This window comes from Colossoma macropomum, unplaced genomic scaffold, assembly GCF_904425465.1.
Source record: "Colossoma macropomum unplaced genomic scaffold, Colossoma_macropomum, whole genome shotgun sequence".
Lineage (NCBI taxonomy): Eukaryota > Metazoa > Chordata > Actinopteri > Characiformes > Serrasalmidae > Colossoma > Colossoma macropomum.
In genome coordinates, this window is record NW_023494785.1 from 10,080,167 (window position 1) to 10,093,619 (window position 13,453).

At 39.7% G+C, this 13,453-nt stretch overlaps 1 protein-coding gene across 1 annotated transcript in view; it reads right to left on the reverse strand.

The window, feature by feature from the left end:
- Positions 1-1,878: 1,878 nt before the first annotated feature.
- LOC118816105 (LYR motif-containing protein 4B) overlaps positions 1,879-13,453 on the reverse strand; it is a 74,261-nt gene continuing 62,686 nt past the window's right edge. Inside the window, exon 3 of the mRNA XM_036582618.1 lies at positions 1,879-2,346. Coding sequence (XP_036438511.1) covers positions 2,281-2,346 — 66 coding nt within the window. The 3' untranslated portion in view covers positions 1,879-2,280. The remainder of the gene's footprint in view (positions 2,347-13,453) is intronic.

Consider the following 13,453-nt stretch of genomic DNA (forward strand, 5'->3'; position numbering starts at 1 on the left):
TGATAATCCCAAAAGATAGTCAGAACCAAAAGACTAGAGTTAACATCATAAATTGTGATTAAAATCTTAATTTTTAGCCATGTGGTTTGATCAGTTTCACATTTTCTTCAAATACAGTCATTTGCAAAAGTTTGTGCATCCTGGTGAAATTCATTTTGTAAGTGAAAATAACGTCAGAGAACACACTTCTGCACATTTTAATGCACAATTACTGTTTATTTGCTGCACCTATTGGGAAAAATAAAACATAAAACGCAGCCTGTGCAAAAGTAATGGCACATTTTAGATTTCATTATTTTGTTCTCCAATATGTTAAACTCAGCAAACAAGCAGAAACTGTGCACTGAAATTTACAGAAAAATGTCATATTGAAGTGGGTTCCCTGTAGAGGATGTGTTCACTTATTTTCACTTAGAAAATCAACAAAACATGGAATTTGACCAGGGGTGTTCAGACTTTTTGCATGTGACTGTATGTATTCAGGTAAGCTTAGTAAACACTGTTTAAAAGAAATGTAACATTTCAGATATGGACATTGTGTTTAAATGAAAGATTTCATTGCAATTTCGTTGCAAGGACAAATGTTTTTTCCCCCATGATATTAGGAGTTGGCTTTACACATACACAGGTATCAATGCTATATTATGATTAATACCACCTTTATTAGAGTAATAATTAAACACAAATCAATATATTAATAAAATACAATTAATATTAATATATAAAGTGATTTTATAAATGTCAGTGTGTTTGATTAACCATTTCCAAACCTCTCCTTGTAGTAGCCCAGCATTACCTGTAGTTCTTATAGAATACCTGCACTCTTAAAAAAAGATGGTTCTTCAGGGGTTCTTTAGTAAAGAAAATGGTTCTAAACAGAACCATGAACACATGCATGTTTAAAGGGTCCTTTGCATCATAAGTGTTCTTCAGATTGATGGAAAATGTGCTGTTGATTTTTGAAAATGGTTTTATATAGCACTAAAGGGTTCTGCTGCTGTTATGATACAAGCTTATAACAACAGAAGAACCCTTTTCAAAAAGGTTCTATTTAGAATCACACACAACACATTCTCTCATCCGAAGAACACTTTCATGATGCAAATCATGCAAAGGGCTCTTTGAGTGTTCATGGTTCGATACAGAACCATTTTCTTTATTACAGAACCCTTGAAGAACCATCATTTTTAAGAATGTACCAGAGAACTTGTAGTGACGAGAACTGCCACTAAGTTATGTGTCCTCTGGGTTGGACAGAGTGTTCATGGTTCTCTATAGAACCATTTTATTTACTAAAGAACCGTTGATCTTTTTAAGAGTGTGGTTTAACTAATCAGTGCTTCATTAAGTTAGTCAGGTGAGCTGGTGGTGAATTTGAATAAAGCTATGGAAAGTTTGGGGGCATCAGGGAGAAAACAGGATATTTAGCTCACAAGGCATCAACTACTTTTTTATAAATGAGAAATTCTTGTTTTGTGGCCTGTATTTGTGTATTTAAACGCATTCTAATGACATATTTAGTTTTAGATTTTTTGCCTCTGCACAGTACAGTATGTTTTTAAAGACTGGAACACTTTCTGAATAACTGCTCTGCTAATATGAAGAGGACAGAACGGGAACATGAGGCTTGCCCCTCTCTCTCTGACCCAGTGTTGTGACATTGTGTAACCTGATCTTTATACCTCTACCTCCTGTTTACTAGGCCATCCCTACCTGAAAACTAACAGAGCGGTCTATTTTTAGTCCCTCGGCCTTGTGGGAAACCTTTAACCTACGCAAAACATCACTGCAAAAACTTGCATGCTCTACATTTTAACGCCTCCAAATCATTGGTAATTATTCAATCAGCAAAAGCAATTAAGAACTGCACAGCTTGTGGTGAGTCAAATTAACATACCTTTAATGAAACAAGACAAATAATACATATATATCTACAGTTTCACAAGTTTAAAAGGGCAGAATTGTAACAGTGGACAGTGGGTTGCGAAGGTAGGCTGTGCAGTGTTTGCTACGCTATAGTTCCACTCGCCGGTTATCTGCACTTCAGCACATTGCAGTGTGGATTTCGGGGAGAGGCAGCGGGGAGGTGTTGGAGGTAATCTGGGAACAGAGAATCTATATACCATACAAGTGAGTCATCGGTAACACCAACCCTGCACCCCTTCACTGGTCACTAGTCATGTTGAAGAGTTGGGGTAAAGATGACAAGCTGGGTTCTGCCAATCTCCAAACCTTTAAATCTTCTCCACACATCACTCCGTGCTCCTCTACCACGCCCAGTCAGAAATTCTTTGGTTCAGGCTCCACCACGATCCTCTGGGTTTCATACATCTTTCCTATGGACACCTGTGGACGAGGGAAAGAACCATGGTTAAGACCATAAATACAGCCAGTAAGCTCAAGTTCTTCATGTTCAGGAGGTGTCGCTGAGAAGATCAGACACAAGATGATTCTCTTGTATACGGAAGGAAAAGCCAAAGCAAAATAAGTGAATAAACAGGAGTTTTCAAAACTGGTTCAAAAGTCATTAAAAGATAAAGATGGAACTCCTAACAACAGTGCAAGGCCACCAAAATATCACCAGACAAACAGCACTTAAAGCTTTCATCTTTGAGAGAGAGGAGAAAATCAAGCTCCACAAAATCCACAGGCGTTTCTGTCCATCCTTCTACTGTGAGAAGACGACTCAGCGCTATGAGTCTGAACGGGTGAGTAGCTGTCAAGAAGAACCCCACTGAGAAAAGGAAATGGAAAATTTACAAATCAAACAAAGAATCTGCTGGTGTCCTAATAATGGACTGACCAGCCCAACATCACAATGTGTTTGAGAATATTTGTCTCATGAGAAGCAGAAAATGCAACCAACTATAATGACTGAACTTTAGAGGGGTGAAAAAACATCCCTGCAGATGTCTTTGAGAGAGAGAGAGAGAGAGAGAGAGAGAGAGAGAGACAGAGAGAGAGAGAATATAATAAAATACAAAATAAAAAAAATAAAGTTAATAAATTTGACATTTTTATTACTTTAATATAGTTTTAAAAAAAATCTCTCATTATATTCATTATTTAGATATAATTTAAATCAACTAAAAGGCAGAAAATATTATAATTTGGCATTCATTTGAAAATGATAAACAAATAAAGAAAAACAAAAATCTAAAAGGTGCACCAATCTTAATATAGGAGCTAGTTGTCAAACTCGCCCTGCGATGGACTGGCGACCTGTCCAGGGTGTATCCTGCCTTCCGCCCAATGACAGCTGGGATAGGCTCCAGCACCCCACCGCGACCCAGAAGGATAAGCGGTTTAGATGATGGATGGATGGATGGATAGTTGTCAAACTCAACACAATATCCTAAGTAGATAAATACAAGAAATAGCACACTAAATAAATGCGAATTCACTTAAGATCCCAAATAAATACATAATGAATGAATGGATGAATGAATAAATAGGATGTTAAAAGGCTGTGATACCGGTTTAATAATTCAGCTGCAATTGGTGTGTTGAGACAGTTCAGAAAGTGGCTGAAACTGAATGTATGTCACACTTGCATCTCATGCACAGTGGATAAAAAACGGAAATCTTTAAAAGCTGGTCTGAATCAGCTGTCCCTGACATACACTCTATACAGTTTTAGATTTAGACAGACTAAATCAACACTGGTCTTTGGAGTCATTTTGAGGTATTGCCTTCTAAAACTAATTCCACTTCTTTTACAAAACACTATCCAAATATTTGAGAGAGCAGCTTTCCCAAGCCTTTTCCCCATTTCCCAAGCCTTTATGAGCCTGAGCAAACAAACTGTACAACTGCACCTCCCTGCAAACCACGAGCAATATGTGTGTGTGTGCTTAAGGGAGCATGGAGCAGGCAAGTCCGGGGATGTGTTGTAATCTCCGTTTGATGGTGTGGGTTGAGCATTTAAACAGCAGAGGTTAAGCTCTGTTAGAGGCAGACTGCAGGCTAAATCAATAGCCAACAGGCAGCCAGGCCAAACAGGTTAGGTTTTCATGATGAGTGAGCGAAAACAGCAGAGTACGATCAGGACAGCTCTGTGTTCCACACACCTGCAGAGAGGGACAAACGTTGGCAAACACACTAAACTCAGGAGTGAGTGCAAGGAAGCACACTGCTGGAACACTGCGGTCTGGGACTGGACAGCAGCAGAGGAAGCACACAAACACAAACACACCATGGTACATACAAACACATACAACAAAGTCACCATTAAGGACCTGTTGAGCTATCGTTATTTCTAAAAATGTAGTGATGAAGGTGGAGATTGAGTATCACTATTGAGTATAGTGATATACTATATAGTGATATAGACTCAACAGAGTGCTAAACTGCTATTTAGTATAGCGCAGGGGTCGGCAAAATGTGGCTCCGGAGCAACATGCGGCTCTTTTACTGCCCTGTTGCAGCTTTACAGCAGAATTAGATTTTTAAATAAATTTTAATTAAATTACCCTCGTTTGCAGTAAAATAAAGCTTTGCTGAAAGTTCTAACAGAATTTTAACAATAAATGGTTTTAAACCCTTTAACCCTGAAGATCAGCGCGCAGACTGCTGGTAACCATAGCAACGCGGGCAATCTCGCCTAGCTAGTAGCTAACAAAAGGGCAAGAAAAAGAAAGATAATTACAAGATGAACATCGATAATTTAGAGACAAACTGACAGACTCATTTGTATTTATAAGCACTCCAGCTGGTTTCCTGATACGTTTAATCTGCAACTAGAAACTGTTGGACAACAAAAAGACATAAAGCTGAAGTCAGCTTGTCATTCGCCAGCTGCTTGTTTGAATTTTCCTGTTCCACATTCCTGTGTGCCTCAGCCACCATTTAAGGTGGAACGGGAAAATTCGAACAAGAAGCTGGTGAAGCCGGTGCTGTTTCTGTAGCAGTCCTGTGCTGCAGTTTATCCAATCACATGCATTTTCGTAAATGACTTTAGTAATTATATTTACTATTTCCTGTCTGAGAAGCGAAGCAACAACATTGCTTTTTTTTTTTTAAAAGAAGAGTCGACAACAAACAGTATTTGAAAGCGAATGAACAGAAAACAGAAAAATGTTTTTCTCCCCATTTCAAGTTCAAAACTGAGGGCTCTCATCTTTTCGCTGGTTAAAACACCACTGCGATACAAAACAGCTCCTTAGAATGAACCTACCAACACAATTTCTGAGGATGAATAAACCCAAAGCTCAACAGGAAGGTCCACCACAAAGGGTGTCTATTCCCTAACAGCCTTTATTACTGTTTATTTTGTTTTTTTTTCCTTATGAAAGGACAGGCATTTTTTCTTCCGTGGACAAATATTTTTAAAGGTTTTAAGAAAAAAACAAACAGTAGTCGATGGCCAACTTTTAAAATGCTTATCAGATTATAAAAGTACATTGAAAATAAAACAGTTTAGCAAAATATATTTGATATGTCCAGCTGCCTGGATGAATATTAAGTGTTCAGAATTTGAAGGTGAAGGAATTTATTGTTGTGAAATGTGCTGTGTTATACATTCTGTATTGTGTGTTAATGTGCTGAAGTTGTATTTTAGGCTGCCTATTTTGTGTTTACCCCTACATGGTCTTGTTTGTCACACCTATTACTTGACCTGTATAAGATGGGTCTAATCTTCTTATCAGTCCAGCTATAAAACTGTGTTAGTCCAATGTCTTACGGGCTGGCTGGGTGTCTGGTACCTGCGCTCGCCACGAAATAAACTTCACTTCTCCAGACAACAGACTGGGTCCCCTGGTATCAAGAGGGTTTGGATTCTTCAAAGGTCACTGTTGTCACTATTTACTTATGTTAGTTTGTTTATCCGAACCTTTGTAAGCAAGAAATTAGCACTCGACCTTCACAAGTAACCCAGGTGTAGTGGGTAACAGTATACGTCCACTTGCAACTTTGCCACGCTGCATCCTGTTCATTTCAGTGCAGAGCTCTGCCCCACAATGCAGCAAGGGTAGACTAGTCTTTGTCACAATCAGTAAACATAACGCTCTCTGACAAATAGAGAGCCAACAATGACTCCCTTTCTCTCCTTTGAATTCATGACAGTTTTACGTATTAATCAAATCTGGTTTTATACAGAACTGGTGACAGTGGGGGTTTGGAGGGAAGACCTCTGTTTGGATGTAGTTTCTATAGCTCGAGTAGAAAGGCAAATTTTAAACCATACAAAGCTCTCAGGTTACTTGCCAAGACTGAGTGAGCTAACTTTCTAATTTGTGTGGACAAGTGGTGCGTTCTGAAATTATGGTTTAAATGAAGAACAACAGCACAACCAGAACACAGGGGAAAATGAGCCACAATACTCTGTATATGCTGGCCTAAACAAATCTGTTTTACTCTGGATTTAAAAAACACCTATCATGCTTGCATTCATAATATTCTCTGGAAGGGTTTCACAGTTTAGGAGCAGCATAATAAAAAAATCTTCCACCAACTGAGCTGTAAGTGACCCTAAAGTAAGGCTGTCTCAGTTGAGCAAAGCGCTCTAGATGAGTTGCACTGCTTCAACAGACCAGTAAAATAGGCCAGAGCTCGGCCATTAAGAGCTTTAAATGCTATAAGCAAGACCTTGCAGTCAATGCAAAAGCTATCAGGAAGCCAGTGTAAGCTGAATAAGAGTGACAGTGAATAAAAAGCTCAAACCTTCTTTTCCTGTAAAGCACACAATAACAGTCCTTGGGCAAGACTCCTAATGCTACATGCTACATGCACCTACAGTCTTCAGCAAAAATGTTGGTGCCCTTGGTCAAACGTTTCGTTGATTTTCTAAGTGAAATTAAATGAACACCTTCTCTACAGAGGAGACAGTATTGGGAAAATATTACAAATTTTGGCATATTTGACATTTTATTATAATATTATTATGATATTAACTATTAACTATTATTATGATAAAAATATACTTTGTTCTCTGTAGAGGATGTCAACATACAACTGTACCTCTTTTACAAGGTTACAAGTTGCTCTAGATAAAAGTTTCTGCCAAATGCCATAAATTTACATGTACACACTCATTGGAATGCAAGCACTCAAAGTTCTCAGTCTATCTTCAAACATAAGAAGTAATAAATAAATAAAAAAGCTTGGTGTTTTGTTTGATTGTCTATATTCCACTACTGTGCTCAGTCACATTTGCGCATTCAGTGTATTTTAAAACATCCCTGAATAGCAACACAATAATCACAGGGAATCACATTGAAACTCAAGATCATGATGGGTTGAAGAGTTTCCTAAAGAGTCATTAATAGACTAAGTAATTTTAAAGTCAATGAACTACAACCCTACACTTAGAAATAAAGGCTCTGTGCAGGTACATTTTTCGTTCATGTTCAAACAATGTAAATGTTCCCTTTAAAGTACAACAGTGGTTTTAAGGTCCAACTGTGCATCTTAAATACGTTTTTCCCAGGTGTACCTTTTCATAACCTAACGTTTTAAAACAGAACAATAAAATAAAAAGCCTGGAGACGAGTTGGGCTGTGTGAAGTCAATAAAATTTAGAAAACAGAATTTCAATGGATTATATTACAGTTATGATTCCTGACTAAAAGGTAACGAGATGTACCTTTGAGAGTACCACCCCACTGACAAGAGGGATCCTGCCCCAGTGACAGTTTACTACCTTTATTTCCGAGAGTGTTGTTGCTTCCATATTGATGTTTATACCATATTCTGTGCAGTATAGTTGTAACTCACAGTAAGTCAACAAAGGATTTGAATGCATGGTTTACAAACATGTTTGTGCATATTGTGTGCATGTAACATATCTATAAAAAACCAAGGTAAAGCTAAAATAGAGTTCCTTATCCATCAGACTGCTGGTTCTTGCTTGGTTTGGGGTATTTAGGGGACAATACAGTTCCCTGCAGTCCCCTGCGGTCCCCTGCATTGACCCCATTTTTTCCTCCCTGTGTTGCAAAAAACTGGGCTGACATTTTTATTCTTTGCAATTGTTGCTTTAAATGCTACTGTAACCATATTGCATTCTTTAAAAACCCTGCAGATTTTGAAATAGATGTTACTGAGAATGCAGAAGTTAAAAGTTACTCCCCCTAATTGTCAGTGCTGGGTAGGCAGAAGCACTGTGGAATACGCTGCATGTACGCAGAGAGAAGTGTGATTTATTTGCAGGAGCGTTTTGGTTTCCTCTTAATCCTCCTCTGTGCGGACCCTGTTGGCAGCGTGCGGAGTGAGTCAGAATAAAGTCTGTGGTCAGAGCTCAGTAGAGCAGCACTGACTCAGCCCAATCTGCTGGATAAACAGGACCCGAGTCTTCACAGCACCTCAGAAAACTCCATTTTGCACCTAACTGATGCGCCGGCTAAACGCAACACTTGGCCACTCTATTAAAAGACACCTCAAAAGGAGTCAAGGAGCCCATCCGTTACGAAGACATGCCGTAACGTGCGGCAAATTGCTGCCCCGCAGGGGAAAAGAGCGCAGGGGGAAAAAGATGCAAGGTCGGCTAAGGGGATGCACGCTTTCATTTTTCAAAGTGATGCCTCAGCAAAGAAGAGCGTTGAGCGGCGCTTCGGGAGCGGGGCTGAGCCTCTGTAAATACGCTCTGTGTCCCTGTGACATGGACTATCTGTCAGCTCCAGCCGCTCCGCATGACTCCTGCCCATAACCTCCGTTTAGAGGACCTAGGCGGGACGTGCGGAGACAGTGGTGTGCAGCGGCCCATGGAGGCGCAGAACAGAGGCTGATGAGGCGGGATGGCAGAGAGAGGGCAGCGTGGGCCAGGTGGGCAGCCCTCTGGACTATACTGAGGCTCTTCCACAGATAAGGTCATGTTCATGCTAACGGCCACTGATGTAATGTAATATGTTTGTATACTACAGATATACCACATCTTGCTGTTTCCCCCAGCATCAAATTTGGCTTAATTCTGGGCTTAAAAGTTACTTAAATTTGGATGTCCTGAGCCAATTATTTGCCCCCAGATTAAAGTCCTTTAACATTGAGTATTTGCTGAAACGGAGTCCTGAGCTGATATCTGAATTTTCGCAGTTAAAACAAATACAGATAATACAATTATATACAATAAAATGATTTTTCCCCTCAATTATTTTTTTGAAATAAGAGTTTGATATAAGCACATAAACACTATTAAAGTTCCCCAGTTCATACAAGTCCACACATGGAAACTAAGCAACAGAAACAGCCTGTTTTGAACTTACAGTTTTTGTGATGTCACAAAAACCATGTTTACACATATCCACTATTCACACCTAAAGCAGTTTAGCTCCGCCCATTCAAACTGAAGTCACATGGTGTGTATCAGTTTGGACTACTTTCTGACTGAGGCACAATACAGGACGGCCAATCAGAACAGAGATAATTTACATATCAGTTTTAAAGGAAATGGTCATGTAAAACTTACATTACATAAACCCACACAGACCTTATAAGTGGACCTTCTACGTAGAAATGTGGGATATGAGCCCTTTAAGCACATTAAACTTAGTAAAAACAGTGCAATTTAGGTAATCGTGCATATAATCTAAACTATTGCTAAATGTGTAATAGCTACCCAATCACATTTTTTGTAAGCTTAACTGTGTTTCTGAAAGGCTTAACTGGAATCAAAACTCTTGCAGTGCAAATATGACCAGTGACCGTGGGGCTGTTTGATTTTCCTCAACATGCACCGCTGCTGTAAATAGTAGATAACGTCATTTCTTTTCAACTCTAGTGCCGTAAAGAGTGGGCAATTAGCTCTTCATGTTTCAGCTATTTTAATCCCGATCCAATTCCCATCTTTTGTCAAGTTGCACCCGTTTCTAGCAGGAAATCACACTGCGGCAATTAATTATGCAGAGCAGAATCTCTCTCACACATACACTGTCCCTCCTCTTTCCAAAGCAACACAGCTCTGCTGGCTCCATGTGTCTGATAGTCCAGTGATGAGTTAGAGCACGTACACAGTTCTACCCCCTCACCTTCCCTCACCCTGCTCAGCTCTCTGCCCTTCACACAGCACGTGCGCGCACACACGCGCACGCACACACACAAACCACCGCACTGCTTTATAGCATACCCATTAAGACCTCAGCATAAATGTAGTACAAATTACCTAATGCCTTTGACTACAACATGGTAACACATTACACTCATGTTGAACCATGTTGTTCTCATGTTCAGCACAAATTCAGGTTTTTAGTTCAGTTTCGTTGACCACCAGGTAGATTTGACTGGCAAAAATAGTATTGTGCAGAAGTCACAGACCACCCTTCATTTATCCTCTGGACGAAATAGCCATTAAGTACAAATCACTAATTTTTCACTCATAAAAAAATCTGAAAACATATACTCAACCAAAAGTGCACAGAAGCCTCAAAAACTAAACAGAACATTTATTTTGGTATTCAGTGTGTCTACCCTTTGCCTTTTTTACAGCTTCCATACTTTTGTGAGATTTGCTTTCTTGCTGCTTCTTACAGTGATGTTGAGGTCTGGACTCTGGGGTGGTCAGTCCATTGTTGTGAGAACACCAGCAGCTTCTTTGTTTGATTAGGAAATTTTCTTTTTTTGTCCATTTTCTTTTCACAGTAACAGTTTTTTGCCAACTACATGTCCTTTCAGACCCACAGTGTTGTTTTCTTACAGTGGAGCAAGAGCAGAGCCTGATTTTCTCCTCTTTCGCCAAGATGAGAGCTTTAAGTACTGTTTATCTGATGGTGACTGTGTAAGTGGTCTATTGTTTTGGTGGGCTACTATTTGCATGGTTGTTAGAAGTTCCATTTTCTCTGTATCCTTTAATACGTTTTTGAAACTCTGTTTTTAGAATCTTCTGTTTTTTCACTTATTTTCATTTACCTTACCTTCTTATGCAAGCAGATTATCTTGTATCTAATCTCCTCAGAAATATCTTCTGAAAAATGAATATCTGGTACTTAGTTGCTGGAAATTGAATAAATGATGGGTGGTATTTGGCTTTTGCACAGCACGATATGACAGATAATAACATATAACACCAAAAAGTTTGTTCTCTAGTTTAACATTGTAGTGTATGAAACCTTGTGTCTCAGAATGGTAACTTTTCCAGAGAATGTTCTTAATGTACATCAGTGTAACAAGACTGCACTTAAGTAACAATATTTGCTTGTTTCTATTGGTCAAAATAGCTTCAAATGTGAAGTTATTCAACTTTAATTGTCTACAAGGCTGAGCACTGAGGAATAAAGCTTCAGCTATAAGAGTTTTTCTGGAGGAGCTAGAAGACAGTAATTAAAAAAAAAAAAAAACCTCATCCCTGAATTAATTAAAAATGAAACTGAACCCAACCTAACAGGATCTTATGCTTTCTTCTGCCAGTCAGGCAACCAGGGAGGCTTTTACACAGTTATACTCAATTTTACACTTAACCAGAGGTCACACTAAAACTCGGCCTCTCAGGATGATTTCAACACCACTGCAGAGAGAAAAGTATACCGTGTCAACAGTCTGTGGCCAAGCTGAGAGTGTCTCTCTGCGCTGCTTAGTGCCAGCTTGGACAGTGCAACTGTAGCCCTTTTTTGCCTGGCATCAGCGGGCATGCAGGGTACACGGCACCCCCAGGGAGGCACCTGTGCCCACTGCAGAAAAACAGAGTGGCTCTGACTCCAGAAACGCTTGACACTGCACTTGAAGTCCTACAGATCACCTCTGTCCGAAAGTGAAACTACCACAGAAACCACACAGGTGGCGCTAGTGCGCTGACAGAGGACCCTCAGTGGGCTGAAGCAAGAATATTCCAAGAGATTACAAGGTATTGAACAAAGATGTGTACGGAATATATAATTAAACTGATCATTAATCTGCACTTAAAGGAAAACTCCAGTGGCCAATAACCATGGATGATAATTTAGACATGCCTCCCCGACTCACATTTCACTGACTCACTAGCACTTAACTGCTTTGGTAGTTGACTTCGACTCGTCTTTAACTGACTCACTAGCACTTAACTGACTCACTACTTGACTTTGACTCACATTTAACTGACTTGCTTCTCGACTCCCACTCACATTTCACTGACTCACTAGCACGTAACTGACATGGTAGTTAACTCTGACTCACCTTTAACTGACTCACTAGCCCTTAAGTGACCCACTATATGACTCCGGCTCGCCTTTAACTGTCTCACTAGCCCTTAACTGACTCACTACTTGACTCTGACTCACCCTTAACTGACTCGCTTCTTGACTCGGACTTACACTTAATGAACTCACTAGCCCTTAACTGACTTGCTTTTCGACTCTGACTCACGTTTAACTGAACCACTAGCCCTTAACTAACTTGCTTATCAATGCTGACTCACATTTCACTGACCCACTAACCCTTAAATGACTTTCTTCTCGACTCTGAGTCGCATTTAACTGATTTACTAGCCCTTAACTGACTCGCTTCTTGACTCCGACCCAAATTTCACTGACTCACTAGCACTTAACTGACTTGGTAGTTAACTCTGACTCGCTTTTAACTGACTCACTACTTGACTCCAGCTCGCCTTTAAATGTCTCACTAGCCCTTAACTGACTCACAACTCGACTCGGACAAGCTGTCCTTAACTGATTCACTATTGGAGTCGGACTCAAGATTAAGTCGTGTGAAATTTCAGCCTGAAAAGAAAAATTTCACATGTGTGTCTTTGCCTATCAGTTATTACAGTCATGCTCAATCATCACTGCAATGCTGTTCTATCACAGTGGCGTTGGGTTGAATACGGCTTCATACATTGAACTTCCCATTATAGAAAAACCTTCAGTCTGACTGAGGAAACAGAGAAAAGACAGTGATTAAAGAAAAAAGACAAGACAACTTGAAACAACTGACCAGCATTTGGACAGCAAACATTCTAGCAAATATTAGCTAGCGCAGTAGCTAATTTAGCTGAAGCTGTGAGCTAATCTAGCTGAAATTTTAGTCTGTGTGCTACATCCCGTTGGGTTAGCTACCACAGTAGCCAGACAGAATAGCTGCTATATAAACTATAGAATAACTAACCGCTTCACGTTGCCTCTTTCCTTCAGACGCTGTATTTACTGTGTGTAGTGCTGCAGTGCTGTCCTTCCGTCCATAATGAAAGGCTTATTATTTAAAGCTGTATCAATTCTGACACGTTTCTAGTTGGAGTTTACCTCTGTACAATGCAATGCCTGCAGCTAATAATGAGACTAAACTAAAATTCTCAACTAAAGACTCGAGACTCGACTTGACTCGACACCCCAGAGACTTAAAACTTGACTCAGACCTGCATGAAGTGACTCGTGAACATCTCTAGTTGTAACTGACAATACACTACAGATTCAGCAAATGTGGATTAGGTTGAAAATCGCTGGAGTATTCCTTTATTGCTTCATTTGCAAGTAAACATAACATTTTATTTTACCAGCAATCTTGGACCAAGTGCGACACACAGAGCTAGAGGGGCCAGTTAGCATTAGCCCCATAC